At 32.5% G+C, this 18,577-nt stretch overlaps 1 protein-coding gene across 1 annotated transcript; it reads right to left on the bottom strand.

Annotated features, from left to right (window-relative positions):
- Nucleotides 1-94: 94 nt before the first annotated feature.
- LOC130647930 (ralA-binding protein 1-like) lies at nt 95-17,696 on the bottom strand. The gene is made up of 16 exons (XM_057453937.1): nt 17,677-17,696; nt 10,931-11,093; nt 8,462-8,655; nt 8,249-8,359; nt 6,301-6,378; nt 5,926-6,051; nt 5,397-5,515; nt 4,292-4,422; nt 4,149-4,205; nt 3,792-3,870; nt 3,174-3,660; nt 1,725-1,777; nt 1,193-1,264; nt 669-785; nt 456-527; nt 95-350 (listed from the first exon to the last, which is right to left on the bottom strand). The coding sequence occupies exons 2-16, from the start codon at nt 11,077-11,079 to the stop codon at nt 246-248; spliced, it is 1,950 nt and encodes a 649-aa protein (XP_057309920.1). The 5' UTR covers nt 11,080-11,093; nt 17,677-17,696; the 3' UTR covers nt 95-245.
- Between the last annotated feature and the right edge of the window lie 881 nt (nt 17,697-18,577).

Raw genomic sequence — 18,577 nt, forward strand, 5'->3', positions numbered from 1 at the left:
CAAAGTGCCATTTGAGCTATACAAACATGGTACCTGTATACGTGGCTTTGCGTTTGTTTCCTGCTTTTTTGCACTGAATACATTGTAAATAATCAAACAATAACAATTATTTATGGAGGAGAAGAATAACAACAAAATCTTAAAACAAGTATATAAGTACAAGTTTACATAAAAATAACATAAATTTATTTTATATTTACAAAATACATTTTTACGATCTATATTTCAGATGCAGTCTCTAGAAGTCATCTTGTTGACATCTTCATTTCCAGAAATTTAATGTCTGATTTTATCATAGCACAAATATTCCTTTCAGCACTGATTTTTCCAATTAATTCTTTTCCCTGCAACTAATTAAGAAAAAAAATGCAGAAGTGAAATATATTTTAAGAATAAATACAGCCAAAGAAATTTTGCTGCAGTGTGAATAAATGTGAAAAATTAAAAAGACACACCTCAAGTAGTTTATTTTGTTTTTCAAGATCAGAAAGAAGTATTTCAAGAGCCAAAGTATCCTCTTCGGACTCCTAAATTGCATGCAGTTAAAGAAAGAATAAGGATAGAATTAAACAATAAAAGACAATAAAACAATAGTGCTGGTGGTAAGAACAACAGCTGCAACATAGTGGTTCAAAGGTCCCTCCCCCACATAACATTAAAAAGGATACAGAGTCTTCACTTTCATTGAAACATGAAGAATTTCTTGATGATGATGACAATGAAGCAGAGGATGATGACGATGATGAAGAATTGTCTTTTAAATTTTGATACTCTTGAAGTTTTGACTATTGATAAGAAAAAACAAACAAAAAATTAGATCTGTTTGATTCTGTAGTAAAGACACCTATATTCTATCCCACAATATTACTTCACATTAGCATGTCATCATGAGTCGGGTGTGCAGTTGGTTGGTTTGTTTGTGGAAATCTTAATCACTGAACAGTAGTTATGATAAAGTAGCTAGCACTGCTTCAATTTTGTCATGAAATAAACTTGAAAAAAGTATAGAAAGAATTATTAGCTCTGTAAGTATTTTATGGTTTCAGACCATAAAACTTCAATTCTACAACAATTTGACTATAGGGCAGGGTAACAAGTAAAGTAAGTTTCACAGAACACATTCTGACTTAGCAAAAACATCTCTACCATAACAGTATAAATTCTTCTAAAATTTATCTATAATAATTCCTACTTTTAACTGCTCCACGTCTAGTTGTTCACGTTGTATTTTTCTTTTCAAAAGTTGTCCAACTTTTAACAGCTCCTTAAAAAACAAAAAACATTCAACAAACATAAAATAAATGAAACATGAGATCAGCTAGACATTTTTGAGATGTTTTCTTCATCCTTCAGATCATCTCTTGAATTAACCGCAACATCCTGATTCTGTTCTTTTTGTCATTTTAAATGGTTTGAGATCGAACACCACTTGGACTGGTTAATTTGGCAAATTGAGAGGGTATGGATTCTTTTTACTACACCAATATTAAATGCAACGCAGCCTTAAGAATAATACAAAAGACGAAAACCTGTGTATCACACTGCTAGCTTTACTACATTTGTTTATGCCTGGTTTAGGGTACCTCGAGGATAAAAAAAAGGAGTCTATCTCGCTCATTCTGATTGAAAACCCTCTGAATCAATAAAAAATTAGTATGGTTTGCACAGTCAAAGGTTTGCACTGGCAAAGTGACTTTAAACAAACAAAAAAATACACATACTACCTCATTCTGTAGTAACAATTTTTTTTCCTCGAGAATCAATGCTTTGTATTCCTCTAAAAGAATGTAATATTGGCTTTAACATACCAATAAGTTTACACAAATGAATGAAAACAGTAAAAAAATTAATATAAGTAGGTGTGTTTCTAATAATGTCACTCACAGGCCATTTCGTGAAAGGCATGCGATCACACGCGCATGCCCCCACACACGTGCAGATTTGTTTAGGTGTGCGATTCATCGCACGCGCAAAATGTTGCTGTAATTTGAAAATTTAATAAAGAAACCTTAAAAATAAACGATCATTCTTTTACTGAACTCACAGTGGATCACACGCGAGCAGTCTTTACAAAATGTTGATGTGAATTTAATTGCTACCAATTGCTTTTATTCTTTCTTTTTGCCGACCAAGGGGTATTATGCAGAACAGATGTAGGTTGCTAACGACCTAGTGTGTGGCCGCTATCTTTTGAAGAATTTGTTTCTTTTTCCTTTCAAATTTTGCAAACCAATGAAAACATTGAGTTAATGATGGGATCGTCGATATTTTATTTTGTTTGTTCAGTTTGGGTTAATGTGGAGATTACATCAGCGCTATAAATTTTTTTTAAAAATGTCTGAAAAAAGAACGAAAGGAAATAAAGTTGAATTAAAAACTTTTGAAAGTTGGGGTATATTCTTGGTTGGAAGACAGAGGAAAAAGATGGAAAGGTATTAGTGAACTATGTTTGGTGTAAAGTTTGTGCGAGGTATAAAACGAAAATTACTTCTCGATTAAAAGGAAATGCGAAGATAGCTGCGTTAGCGTTATAAACGGTACAAATGTGGTAACAAAATACCAGGTGAGAGATTTTAACAGTAAAAGGTTGTTTCGATTTATTTTTATTTTTTCTAATATTTTAATTGATTTTATAAAAAAATGCAACAATATTTTAATCTTTGTAAGGTCGCCTTTTGGAGAATTTAAAAGAAATTCAGCATTATTTAAGTTGAAATAACTAAAAGATAAAGTAACTAATAAGAAAAAAAAACTTCTTTAATAACAAAATATTCTTTTAGATAATAATTTTTCTGATTCATCCAACATGAGGTTTATTAAATATTATTATTAGCGGCCGTTCAACTTTCCGTAATTTAATTTAATTTAAATATCTGTTTGCCCCACAAATAATAACAAAGTTTAATTAACGAGTCTGCTAATGACTTCTTCGTATATGGGTCGAAATTCCTTGCCGTACATTGTTGGAACTTGCACTTCGTTTGTTCCTTACACTAAAACAACAGCCCCTGTGCGGTGTACAGATGTAAAGGAAATGTTTTTGTAAAAATGTTTTTTTTTGATAGCACACGCATTGCACGCGCAGAATGTATGAGGCGTGTGATCTACCGCACGCCTGCCTAAAATCTTACGAAATGGCCTGCACTCAGCTACAAACTACAAATAAATGTTACCGTCATCATCCTCAGCATCATCAAGTATTGAATCTGTTTTACCATCATTTTCGGAAGGTAAGGTTTGTTTTTTGCTTGGAATGTTGTCCACCTTGTCGTCATTCTTTTTCGCTTGTGAAGTAAGCTCTGTGATTTCATCTGCTTTGCTAGTTGACTTTGTGACAGTAATTTCTGCTTTCCATGTTTCTTTCTTGACCCTGGGTGGTTTTGCCTTTGTTTTCTTAGTTTTTATATCATTGATTGCTACTTGTTCCTTCACTTCATTTAAGGACTGCTTTGAAGCTAAGTCTTTTAACGTCACATTATTAACAGAAGGTTCAGCATCCTTAACCTCTGTTTCCTTTGTATTATCAACTGATTTTAAAACATCACTCGAATTTTCTTTGGTACCTACTTTCTCGATTTTCTTTTTCAACGTCTTCAATTCCCTTTTTATTTGAGTGGATTGTCTTTGTCTTTCCCAAAGCTCATCCATTAAACTTTCATTCTATATTATAGATAAGGCATGGGTTGTTGTTTCTCATAAAAAGTAACCAATCATTGTGTGGCCAAATGGCAAGCAGTCACAACATATATTCTTCTAGCGATCCTAAAATTATAGTTTTAACAGAAACAAACCTCGTCACCAACTTGATTAACCCTTGCATGCAACTCGGTCAAGACTTTTTCATTTTCTTCAAGCATCTCTTGAAGTCCTCTGAAAAAAGATTGTGTATTACAGAAAGAAATAACCATATCTAAGATGGAGTGCAAAAGCAAAAATGTCCCAGCGAAAAAACCCATAATAGTCTCTACCAAATTATAAAGTTTCATAATTTAATTTGATGTTGTTGTGTTTTTAGCCAGATTTCTAATATCACAAAAATTGACTACAACCTAATACCCAGCCCAAATAATGTCTTTGCTAACCTCTAGTAAAAATTACATGTATTTATCACAATAAACTTTTTCTTAAAAACGAAATAAACACCATACTCTATTGTGTCAGGAAATGACAGCTCTTCTTTTTCCGGTTCCACAGGTTCCATGTAACTAAAAGTAAAAATGAGAAAGAAAAAATTAAAACCTACAGACATGTAAAAGGTGGAAAGTTACGCAAGAATGCATAAAGTACATACGAAACAAGCTGTGTATCCGGAAATAGTTTTGAAATGTGTGTAAAAAATATATTTAAAACGCCATGCGATATGCTCATTGTTGGACTGAAAACAATACTCAGATTTTGAATGTTCATTTTTGTTGCTGTGCCCTAAAATACAGAATTAAGAAATATTAAATAATAACAACAACTAAATGTTCAAAACAAAATATACTTCTTTTTTTCCATCCGAATCTGACAAACCTCACAACCTTCCATTTTAACATTACCGTTTTTAAAATAGTAATTAAAAAAATAGATGAAACGAAATAGGTATTTATAAGCTTTAGGAGACATTTCCTTGTCATTTTCAAACAAAATAGGGCAATTTTTAAGCTTAAGGGAAATTTTCATATTTCTTTAGAATGAGACTGATTTTAGAGGCTGATTTGTAAGCTGCAAAGGGGTGTTTTCTTGTTATTTTGGCACAAAATACAGTGATTTTTAAGCTTCCTCATAATTTTAGAAAAAAATACAGCGATTCATAACCTAAAATGCGGCAATGTTTTCTGTACATACGGTCTTATGTTTGTCACTTTGGAATAATATAATAGGCCATATTTAAAGCTTTTTGTAAGCCCACTTTCATAGCTTTACAACAAAATACATGTTACTTAGAAAAACAGTAGTTTTTCCTTTTAACATGAGTGTTCTTAACCCTTCAAAATAAAACATCTTGGTATATTTTTTACAAACAAATCATTTTCTTTAACCGTTTGTGCCTTTTTAAATCCCTTCCATTCCCTAATAGTCTGGCTTAAAGTTTTCTTTTTCATCCATTTTTTGATACTTGTTACAAACTAGGAAAGGCACATGTTATTGAATTCACATGGAATTCACATGTTATTAAAACAGAAACAAAACATAATATTGAGGACAGAATTTCGTATTATTAAAATTACGAAATCTCTGCATTTCGTATTTTAAAAAATATTAATAACGAATTGGTCTGTTTTTCTAGAGATCATCACAAATTTCAAAGATATTTTAAGTGACTTTGATTTCCCTTTATTAACATTGCAATGAAAATTTAAATTTCCCTAACAAGATTAATACAAGAAAAATGTCACAAGCATAATACTTACGTTATCTATTACATGTAAAAAATGTGTGAATAACCATGCCAGTAATGTTTTGTTTGCGCAAGGTAGGTCATGAATTAGTTGTTGAAACCTCTTCACTTGTTCTTTCGGGTCATCAAGGCCTTTAACACAAAATTGCATAATTTAAAAATATATCACAAGTTCGTATTAAACAATTCATATTCTTTATGGTGTTAGATAACAAGGGATAAAACAAGACTTCTTAATGTAAATATATCTTTAAACATCTTAGTGCAATATTATGATTACCATTTGCACAAATTATTTTTACGTCACTGTAAAGAATAGTCAGCTTTACTTTTGGGAATTTGAGTTTGATTTCCAGTGACCCCAGTTAACCAATACAATATGACAACCTTTTTGGCTATTGTAAAGTTAATATCAAAGTGCAAAGTAAGGTCTTTAGTGACCTTACACAGTTCATACAATCTATTGCTGATCTATCATCAATTTGTCACAGATGACATCCGTGTATTACCACCACAAATGATTTGTAATTAACAAAACCTACCAACACATGAATCGAAGATTGGTGCTAGCCGTGTTGTGAGAATATTGGAAGGAAGGTCGCGTAAGAATAATTTCAACAAGCTTGCAACAGTGTTCGGGTCATAGTCTGTAAGGTCTATCTTTCGTCCTAAAAAATAAATACAAAAACAATGATTTTAATAAAAAGTAATAAATCCCATATTTATTTATTTTCCAGACCCAATGTGAGAAAATATTGAGATATAATGTGAGATATAATGTGTGCTAGATTACCGAAAAATGTCTTGACGTGGCTACAGTATCAGAAAATTTTGCTTCAATACATTGTATATAACAGATTTATAGAAGCTCTACAATGTAAGCATGTAAAAAGTTTGAAAATTGAATGACAACATACCTTCATTAAATAGTTGTTTTAAGGCCTCCACTTTTGACTTGACACCAGAAACTCTGTAAATTCCCTCGATGTCCAAACCTATTTAAATATAAAGTAAATTCAAAACAGAATCGTAATTTTGTACCATTTTATTCTACACAAAATGAATGAAGGTATGTAGATTTATTACAAAGACATAAAATAGAATGAAAGTTAGCGGAGTTTGCAGGAAAGGGGTTGGTAGTAACTCAATTTTTTCTCAGATTTGCAAGCATTGGGTACATAAGAAGTGCAATAGTATTAGTGGAAGGTTAAGAGCTGGCATACAGTTTGTATGCAAGCGTGAGATTATAGAGAATGAAGTATTTCCAGCTTTAATGATGTACAACAGTGGCACGTTAGAGATAGTTAAGAACTTCTGTTACTTAGGTGATATGTTGGCCAGTGAAGGGGGTGTTGGAAGAAGTGTTACTTGCAGGATAGGTTCTGCTTGGAAAAAGTTTAGAGAGTTACTTCCTTTATTGACTAGCAGAGTCCTGTCAATTGAGGTAAAAGGTAGGTTGTATGAGGCCTGTGTAAGAAGTGTTATGTTGTACGGTAGTGAGACATGGGCAGTGAAGCAGGAAGATCTTGACCGTTTAGAAAGGAATGATATGAGAATGGTTAGGTGGATGTGTAATGCCAGTCTGAGAGACAGAAAGAGTTCAGATGAGCTAAGAAGCAGGCTAAGTCTCCGTAGAATTAAAGATGTTATCCAGATAAGAAGATTGAATTGGCTGGGGCACTTGGAAAGAATGGAGGAGGATAATTGGGTAAGAAAGTGTAGAGACTTGATAGTTCCTGGGGCAAAGCCCAGAGGCAGACCGAGAAAGACTTGGCAGGAGGTTATAAGGACAGACTTGATAGAGAGGAAGTTGAGTTTAGATCTAACACAGTCTAGATCAGATTGGAAGAGGGTCATTAATATACCCCGTCCAACCCATGCTAGCATGGAAAACGGACGTTAAGCCGAGAATGATGATGATGATGAAAAGGAAAATAAACAATAAAACGTAGTATGTCAAAAACTTTTTTTATTATTATTACTAATATCTACCCAGTAACATTTCACTGCATAAATAAATGTATTTCAGAATTTCAAGCATCAGGAAATAATTGTTGTGATTTCCACACTTATTAGAAACAGGGTCGGTTTTTAAACTTGTGTCAGCAAATTTTTTCCAACACAGTTTGAGAAGTGCGCAATTTATGCTATTCTCACTTTATAAAAACCTTGTTCACAATGTAGAGTCTTGATTTTTTAGCATAATTTTTAGGTTTGTTGGTGAAATGCTAGTTTTAGTTATCTCAGAAGTTTAATGGTTAAAATTTAATTGCATTAGGGGCTACGAAACAGCTCAAGTATTTGCTGTTGTTGTATTTGCTAAAAATGCTATACTAAATAGCCTTAATATAAAATAGAGTGTTTTTTCATTTTCAGTTATTTTCAAAGTGATTAAGATTGTTTTTGTAGTCATTGCTGGTAAACTTTTCCCGCCCTAGAAAAAAACAATTTTGTTGTTATATTTCCACCTTTTTTCAGACTAATCTTTGAAGATAAATTAATAAATATAATTCAGTTTCTTAAAAGCTAAGTCTTGTAACTAAAACTTTAATTGACAAGACAATTTGATTTGATTTCGTCAGAATAATAATTGGTTTACCTTGCATGTTATTCCTAAATAAGTTTTATCAAATTTAATTTAACATTTTATAATTTAGCAAACCTAAACTAACTTTTTTAAAAGAGGAATTTAATTAACATTGATGTGTGTTAATTTGGTTTTGCATAATACTGCAATTTGTTTAAGCTTGGCTATCATAGAAAGGAATTTTTTTTTATTTTTGCATGATAGAAAGGGGTGAAAGGGAAGGCAGGTTTGACAGTATCTTCAAAAAAATAACAGCTGAAATTATGAATGCAGCTAACCTTTTTCTTCGACATACATTATGCATTCCCTTACAATTCGTGGCAATTCAACTTTATCTGGCAACCTACTTCGCTCAACAGCTGTTTCTAGGGAGACTCCAAACACTGGACCTGAGGGAAAAATAAATTTTTATTATGAGTAGTTAAATATTTCGCTTGGGGGTGTGGAATAAGATTATTTTAATTAAAAAACATTTTTAGTTTTAAACCCACCATGTAATGGAGCTACATCACAGGTTTCGCCCACCTCATCACCACTCACCACAGATTTCTTAGTCTTCTTCTTTTTATCCTTCTCTTTATCTTTTTCTTTCTCCTTCTCCTTCTCTTTTTCCTTTTTCTTGCCTTTTTTTTTAATTTTCACCTTGAAGGTATTAGATCTGTTATTTTTTATCTTCCGTCGGTTCCTAAACAAACATGATTAACAAAAGTTCAGGATTTGTTAAACGCATCTTGAAATATGCAATTTGTAATGAATGAATGCACGACAAAATATTACAATTTCTTTTAACGGAACTGTATTCAAAACAACTATTATATTTCAGATACATTAGTTAACAGCCCTTGAAATTGGCGTAGGCATTCGGCACTGCCAATGTAATTGCTGACGTAAAATTTGAGGATACTGTAGTTGCGTCTGCAAAAAAATGCCGACGTAATTATACTGTAATTTTGTTGTGAAATTTTTAAATAACAATAATTTTGGTTTTGTTTAAGCTATTCCCACTGCTTGCGGCTACATAATAATTACATTTAATTTTCAATAAGTTAGGCCATTATCAATAACTAAAATCATTCAGGCTACAGAAATACTGTAACAATAACCAAAAAATTGTATATCGTAATAAAAAGAAGTCCAGAAGTTCTTTATCCCACACGACACAACAGTCAATAAGTCAGCCCTGCCCTGGGTTTTGTGTAGAGAAATTTTCTGCTAATAACTCTAACAAATGGGTCTTCTGTACAGTTTTGCTTCATGTAAATCTGTGCCAGTGATTTTTGAAGCATGCCACTGGCAACTTCTGTGGTATACAACCTAATGATGCCATAATCTCGAAATATAAAACATAAAAAGCCAGTTGCCAGTGAGCTATACCTAACGAAGTTCACCATCTGGAAGGTATGTCAATAAGACTTGTACTCCATTCCCATTTTTTATCGTCATAGGAGATCAATGCATCGAATTTATGAGAGGTCTAGCCTTAATAAAAGGTGAATGACGAAAGTTATTGCCAGCTGAAAAATTTTACTACAAAAAATATTGCCGACGCAAATCAGTTAAAATGTGTCCTATTAAAATTAACTGCATAACAAACTTGGAATGTATTGCTACTGCATTGCAGGGTTTTCCTTTCTTTTTTTTTACAATCTTTTGTTTACAAAGTGTATTGGTTTAGTCGTTTTTGAACATGTTTTTGTTTGTGAAATGCTGGTCAAGAAAATGTATAGGATCAAGAGTTTGATGAACAGCTGAAGAGATATTGGGATTTACAGGTTTTTTGATGATCATCAACCCATCTGTTCTGAAACAGGTGAATTTGCCCAGCTTTAGAAAATTTGATTACGTTTTTACAGGAGATGACGTGAGTAATTTCCACTTGTTTTCAAGTTTTATGGCCTCAAACTTAAAAGGGCAATGGAGGCTTTGCTAATTTTAATTTTTTATAAACTTCAGCATAATGCATAGGTGTGATGCCGTCAGAAATAAAATAACAAATAAGACAACGCCACTTTGCTTGTCACACACCGAACTGGTTTATTAATATAAGGTTTATTATCATCATTTTTGACATTCTTTAATTTTTATTTAAAAAACAGCAATTATTAATTTTTTCTTGAGAAGTTAAAGTCAAGTGAACAAAAGAAGTGTGCTGAATATAATCCTGATATTTGTTGTCACTCGAATATCTTTTTATGCAATAATCTGTCCAAATATCACTAAACACAGTTTATGTTGAATTTGTCTAAAAATTGGAACAGCTTTGTTTTCATAAATGGTTTTACGCAAGTCCAAAAATTCCTGATTTATTTTAGACAAAATTTTGCACACTAAATATAAAACATGATTATATTACTGTTTTAAGCCATAATTGGTAACTAAGACTTAATTCAGTAACAGAAATAAGATTTTTTTGAAAGACAAGCGTACTCTATACACACACTTAGAAAGTTTTAAAGTATGTTTATTGTTCAATTTTTTTTGTAAATGAGGGAACAACAGCATCCAACAACCCAACTATAGCTAATGAAAAAATTAATGTTCTCTTTGAAGATAATTAAGAATATAAGAAACACAAATCTTGTTCTATTGGTGTTATTATGACATAAAAAATTCGGTGAAGAAATTGTTTTTATTTTCCCCATTCTATAGAATTTAAAGTTGAATCAAGTTTCATTTTCAGTTTAACTTGAGCTATAGGGAAAAAACTGAAGTAAAAGATAAAGGAATCCATATCAACCCCCGTTTTGCATGGGGCTTTATTACAAAACACCCATTAACAAACTACTCAAAAGAACCAGAACATGAACAAAGCACAATTTGAAAAAAATATGTTGTTGAAAAAGTTTTACAACCAATTGCGGTTTTCATTTACACTAGATGTAGCTAGGTTTTCAAAAATACATTGCATAGCTTTTAAAAGACCCAGTAGAATTTAGAAAAAAGGTGAAATATATTCATACTTTAAAGCATTATCGGGTTCTTCGCCATCTGACGACATTTCTTCATCTGACCGAAATGCTTGGTACTTTGTTTTTTCCCTCTTCGCATGTGTCTTTGGACTTGATGTCTCGGCTGGTAGATTCTCCTTGGAATCTTTATAATCAGACATTGTGTTAAATATATCTAAATCAAACATCAATATTTATTGCTTTAACAAGAACAAATATAGTTAAAAAACTCCCAATTTATTAGATTAATGAAGTCCACAATATGGCATTCCCTCGTCTTTATTAGGAGCACAGGTACCAGGTAACTTTTAGCTCTGGTAGGACACAGTGTCCATTTTTGTAGCCACCTGTTGTTTGAAAGTAGCGAATAGAAAAAAAAAAAGAAAGAATATATATCATTCAAACTAAATTGTTACATTTTTTACTTATTTTTAACAGCACTTATCAATTTAGTCCTGGGCACTAGCTTATGAAATACATGTCAATAACACTTAAAAATGATACCTGCCATACTGCTATATTACCAGAAGCAAATCATTTCAATATGCTTAATGTGATTGCAAAGATATAAATAAATTAGAATAACATTCAACTGAAAAGAAAAATTGATCTCCAGAATCGTGTTTAAGAGAGAGTGAAAAAATTGTTATTGAGAGAAAAATATAAACCATGTAAGCGAAGTAAGGTCAAAGTATTGGATTCTTTAAAAAACATTTTTTTTAAATGTGCGTTATTTATGTCATTTGTTAAAAGAATACGGCAAATATTTATATGTTCTGTTCAGTAGCGTTTATATATTTATAATCGTTTTTCGGAAAAATAAAGTTAAAAAATAACTAAAACAAAATAAGTAAAAAATCAAAAACTTTAATAGTAACGAAATATTTTTGTAGTAAGGAATTTCATGATCCATCCTTAGCATTGAAATGTTAAATATCGTTATTATCCACGCTTCAACTTTCCGTAATTTAATTTACATAAATATTATTTGTTCAACATGTAGTTATGGAGTTTAATTATTACTCACAATTTCAAGTTCCTTACGCTAAAACAAAAACCTCTGTGCAGCGTAAGGGGGTAAAGGAATTTGTTCCTACTTTTGCTTCTCAAAAATTTAATTATTTAAGATCGCACCCGCACCACACCCGCAAAATTCATAAGGTGTGCAATTCATTGCACTCCTACTTAAAATCTTACAAAATGGCCTGGTGATTGGCTAATCTACACAAAATTATGCTGCATATATTTTTCTTTTCTATTGAGAAAAGAGTGCAATTTGTACTTATTCTTCAATTCTACAGTGAAAATATCGTGCAAAAAGCTGATATTCTTTCCTGCTTGGTTAATAACTCGTTAAGTAAAGTTATCGTCGGTAAATTTGTTCTATAATTTTCTCCTCCTATACTTACGAAACAAACATCATAAATAATCACAATTCAATTATTCTTTTGTTTCAACATGTTATCGAAGAGAAGTACCAGTGCTCTCCACCATAGATTAACTGTAACTTTAGGTTAGTGAGGTTATTCCATAGCGCATTAAAAGAGTTATGTATAATACAGGCCATTCCTTGAGACGAGTGCGATCGCACTCGCACTCGCACGCACACTGTAAAAAATTTTCGAGTGCTTTTTATCGCACTCGTAAATTTTTTCTTTTTCTAAAATATTATAGAATGATGAAAAGGGCTATTAAACCTAAAGTAAAAATTCTGTTTTTTATGTATTTTTTTAGCATAAAAATAAACAACATAATATTTATCACGGGTTGTCTGTAAAAGCGATGTACGGAACAATCTTTTCTAATGTTTATAGAATTTTGTTATCTATTTATATCTCAGCAATCACAGTGTGCATGATAAAATGAATGGCAGCAATAAAAAGGGGATAGTTGCGTGTGTCTAATTAATTGTATTTTATATTTATTTTTGATATTCTCTGTGGCCACCTGTTGCTTGAAGGTAGCGAACATAAAAAAAGAAAATTATCATCTATACTATTTATCTATTTACTTTAACATTTATCAATATTTTCAACAGGAATTAATTATTAAGTCCTGGGCACTAGGTTGCGAAATACATGTCAATTAAACCTAAAAATGATACCTGCTATATTGCTCTATTACCAGAAGCAAATCATTTCAATGTGCTCATTGTGATTGCAAAGATATAAATAGATTAGAATTACATTCAACACAAAAGAAAAATGATGTCCAGAATTGTGTTTCAGAGAGAGCTCATAACATTAGCAAGCAATAGAAAGTTAAAGCAATTTCACAACATTTTTTTGAATAGCAGAAAAAAAGATGTTGTGCAATAATTGAAATGTATTTTTATATTTCACCACCAGGTGGCTGAAGAAAACACCTTCTTGGTGGCCCACAAATATAATTGTTCGTACACAAGAAGAGTATGACATGAATATTCATCTTTATGCCCTTCAAAAATAAATATTAAAAAAAAATTGTTTTATTCATACACAATGAGAGTGCACAACTCAAAATTTTCCTTTTATATTTCTTTTAATCATATATTTCTTGCAAAACTTAAACCTCATTTCTTAACAGCTTAAATAACATATATAATGTTTTGGTAAACAAAAAAAAGTTAAGTGTGAATCACACTTGCAGATATTCACATCGCACTTGTAAATTTTGCTTACGAGTGCAATTTTTCACACACCATAGCACTCGTAATTTTTTTAACGGGTGCTTTTTGTAGCTCTGGCATAGTTTTATTCAAGAAATGGCCTGATAATATGGAACAATTTTCCACTACAAGCAAAGAAGAATTTACAAGATAAATCACTGCTTTTACAACAACTTATTATACTTACAACAACTTAATATATTACTTTAAAATTTATTTTCATTTAATTTCATTGAGGCATGCCGCAAACAAGCTTTGATTTCTTTTAAAATATTACCATCTTGTGCATAATTTAAATTTTTTCACCGATAAACTTCATAAACAATTATTAACATTAAACAATCATCTGCCAAGTAAATCAAATTAAAATAGTTTTTACTCATTTTATATGATAAACTAGTTATCACACTTGTTCTCGAAAAATATGATCACAGCCCCTATGTAGTTATTAATCTTGGATTACAGCTGAAACCTAGCAATGATAAACTAGTTATCACACTTGTTCTCGAAAAATATGATCACAGCCCCTATGTAGTTATTAATCTTGGATTACAGCTGAAACCAGCCATGCAATAGATGTGCATATTCTACATGGCTAGTCTCTCAAATATCAAGGGATTTACCTTGTATATTATTTCCAGGAGGGGAAATGGCTTAGATGGGGATTCCTGAAGTATTTAAAGCTTGTTTTGAGCTACACAGACCAAATTTTCAGATAGAGGTATCTGTGAGTACACATTGTTTTGTTTTATAAGAACACAAAAATCAGGAATAACCTTGCCTGTTTACATGACAAAAAATGAAATCCACCCGTAGTGACTTGACAATTATACCAGCTTACTTCTTTCAAACAGCTTGCCAACACCAAATGCAAATGGAAACTTGAAGACCTTGAAGAGGACCGAGCGTTAGATGACGAAATGGTAGGTCATGATGTCATGGGTCTATATGAAAATGGATGGTTTAAGGGGAAAATCAAGTAGTTCAACTCTTCCTTTGTCTGATATCTCGTCGAATACAAGAATGGTTCAACAGATTTAGTTAGAATAGATGATTTCAATGACATTGATCTGAAAATATTGTAAAGTTTAAAACATGATTTATAAAAGTGATGTTTATATATTATAGGATTATTTGTTTTGTTAATTTTAAGAAAAAGAATGCATTTTTGATTTAATATTCTTTTTTTTCTCTGACCTTTTTTGTCCAATCGCGTCAAGCCTTTATAATGTTCTTAACATGTTCTTAATTTTGGGGGTTTTGAAGCCTTCCGTTCTTATAAACTTTTTTCTTATAAAAAAAACAGCGTGTCGTGTAGACTACTTGTAATGGAGGGTAAAATGTTTAGTTAAAGTTCTGAGCCTCTATACATATTCTGAAGATGATGCAAATAGATTATTGATTTGCTTTTCCACACACCATGATCGTGACATGGCATGCAGTATCCAACACATGACATGTGCTATTTAGAAGTGTACCACAGGCCACACTTTTCTTTATCGAGTTCAGATATCCTTGAATAATCTAGTATTGAATCTATTAAGGTTTTATCATATAAGCAGCATGCTTACGGCATGCTTATCTCAGGTCATAATGGTAGCTGCAATTCTGGTATCCAGGTTAACGTTATTAAATTTTGAAAAAGAAAACAAAGAACTTTTGAGGGAAATAAGTGGCATATTTGGATTTATCAGCAAAATTATCTAAGATAGGAAATTTGGAATACTAGATTATTAGAACAGGATTTATTGTCATTTCAGGTTTTCAAATTTTATAAGAGTTTGACCATATTTAACTACAGTAATACATTTTCACTGCAGTTCGTTTTCTAGTACTTTTTCATAAAAGATCAAAAGTTTTGCTACTAATAGAGGCAGTTGTGTTTAGTGTAGAAACTTGAAAATTTGCATATTTCCATTTGCTGCTAATTTAAATATGTTGGCCATTTTTGTTAAAATGATTACAAAATGTAAAGCATGTTAACCCAGATCAGAGAATAAAAAGCGATCTGTACACTGCCCTGTGATTGGCTCATAATAAGCATTAAATACTTTAGGACTCCCAATCTAAGCCATGGCCCCTTCCGCTGGAAATAACATAGGCAGGGTACATCCCTCAATAGACTTTATAAGTTCCTTAACAAAAACAAGGTCCTATAATCACAACAGTTTGGCTTTAGAAAAAACTATTCCACTTCACAAACCTTGCTTAACATGATTCAAAAAATTGCTGACAACCTAGACAAAGGTAATTATGTTTGTGGAATTTTCGTAGATCTCCAAAAAGCTTTCGATACTGTTGACCATGAAATCTTATTGAAAAAATTGTTTCATTATGGCGTTAGAGGTAATGTCTTAAATTTATTAAAATCCTATCTTTCTGACCGTGATCAGTTTGTCTCCATTAAAGGTATTTTCTCAAATAAGGTATTTATGAAGCATGGTGTTCCTCAAGGATCTGTACTTGGCCCACTTCTTTTCTTGCTCTATATTAATGACTTACACGAAGCAATAAAATTTTCCCTAGTTCATCACTTTGCTGACGATACAAACTTGCTGCATTTTAATCCCTCATTGAAATCCCTCGTCAAAAAAGTCAATCTTGATCTTAGATTCCTCTGGCACTGGCTCAGTGCTAACAAAATATCTCTTAATGCTAGTAAAACGGAATATATACTCTTTAGACATCCCTCTAAACCCTTTAACTGTGAAGTTAAGCTTTCTATTGGTGGTCAAAAGGTTTTTCCTAGTGAAACTATAAAATATCTTGGTGTACTGCTTGATTCTAACCTAGGATGGAAGTCCCAGATTAATTCAGTTGCAACCAAATTGAAAAAGGTTAATGGAATCATTGCAAAAATAAGACATTATGTGCCAATGGATGTTCTTCTGTCAGTTTATAATACTCTTTTCCACTCAAATCTAAATTATTGCACCCAAGTCTGGGGTCAGTCCATAAGTTTACAAGTGAACCGAATCACTGTCCTTCAAAATTGTGCTTTGCGTCTTATGAATTTTGCCAACCATAGAACAAATGCAAACCAATATTATAAAGATTTAGGCATCCTTAAATTCACAGATACTGTGAAACTGCAAAATGTATTATTTATTTATAATTTATTTCACAACAATCTACCTGTTCCTCTGATTGGTACCTTTTCAATTGACTTCTCTCACTCTCATAATACTCGTGCTAACAGCCTAGGCCTTATAAATTTGCGTGCTGTTCGTACTTCTGCATTTGGTTTGAAATCCATTAGGCATCAAAGTGTCCTATCATGGTCTAGTTGTCAGAATACCTTACCTGAAATAAGACTTTTAGATCTCCCTTTGCATAGACTTAAATCTCTGATAGATAGATAGATAGATGTGCATATTTTACATGGCTAGCCTCACAAATATCGAGGGATATACCCTGTCTATTATTTCCAGGAGGGGCCATGGCGTAGATGGAGAGTCCTAGAGTATTTAATGCTCATTTTGAGCTACGCAGACCCAATTAGAGCCCGCGCTCTACTAGACAACTCCCGGCAACATCCAACGGCCCACACAGTGTGCCATCTTCCCAATTTCCCTCACATGGCTTGGGTTAACCCGGGGCTATGGTAACATTCACTCGCCCATGTTGAATCGCCGTCAAGAGGAATCGAACCCCGGTCTCCCGCACAGAGTACGAGAGCTATAACCACTAATCTACGGCGCCTGTAATAAAGCATACATTGTTGTCTAATTATGTTTAATTTATATATACCTAAAATTACTATTGTTCACAATCACTTTCACACCACTTTTTTCTTGGGATTTGCAATTGCAATATTTTTCACATTTTTTCGCTTGTCTGTCTTGTTTTGTAGTGTTGTCTGTGTAAGTTGTGTGTTTTGTATTGTCTACGGTGGCTGTCATACTTCGAGCTCTGCTAACTTTGGCAGTTTCCGGGGTTTACTAGGGCAAAAGTTTTAATTAATAATGTATATTTATCTCCTAGTAAACTGAAATATATGTTTATTTCATTCATATTTCATTCATTCAATATTTGTGAAGGCTAGCTAGCTAGCTATGTAAAATATGCACAAATCTAAATTAAAAAACAGGTAAGAATTTATGTTAAAAACCTTTGTATCAAGTATATTTATGATTTAGAATGAGAACAAGAAAAGGAAGGAGCCTAAAAATCCTTAGAAAGAAGCTTAACAAGGGGAGGGTTTCCTGGGTGGGCTAAACAATCCTTGGCCGTCTGTGAGTATTTGGAGCAGTAGAATGAAGCTGCGAGTCAATGGCTTTTTAATCGGCCTCATTTCGACGCGTGGAATGACCTCGTTTTAAATCTTTAAAAATATTTACTTTGTTTCCCTGACAACTAGGTGAGCATTCGATTAAAATGGCGGATCTGTCAACATTGGTCATTTTTCGCAGTTTATTTTTATTTTGTTTTTTATTCTAGCTTGATAGATTTAGTTTTTAATATCCGTAAGGACAGTCATTTAGTTGATCTTGGCTAGCTAGCTATATGTACAATAAAAAAATGGCATGAAAATAAAGCTATAGCTAGCTAGCTAACCCTCTCTTTCTTATAAAGGGGACACTAGGCTTCTTAAAACAAGGGTGTTCATATTCCTCATTTCATAAAAATAAATACCTTTCTTTACTGTATCTAGGTCCTACTTACTGAAATCGTTATTGTTTAGACTTACAAAAAGATACTCTTGTATCCACATTTGTTTATACCTTGAAAAAAAAATTGTTGAAACTATAAGCTATGGTTTTATCAAACTTATTTTTGCAAAACTGAATAGTAATAGTATATACAGGGCGCCGTAGATTAGTGGTTATAGCTCTCGTACTCTGTGCGGGAGACCGGGGTTCGATTCCTCTTGACGGCGATTCAACATGGGCGAGTGAATGTTACCATAGCCCCGGGTTAACCCAAGCCATGTGAGGGAAATTGGGAAGATGGCACACTGTGTGGGCCGTTGGATGTTGCCGGGAGTTGTCTGGTAGAGCGCGGGCTCTAAT

The sequence above is a fragment of the Hydractinia symbiolongicarpus genome, chromosome 6, assembly GCF_029227915.1.
Source record: "Hydractinia symbiolongicarpus strain clone_291-10 chromosome 6, HSymV2.1, whole genome shotgun sequence".
NCBI lineage: Eukaryota > Metazoa > Cnidaria > Hydrozoa > Anthoathecata > Hydractiniidae > Hydractinia > Hydractinia symbiolongicarpus.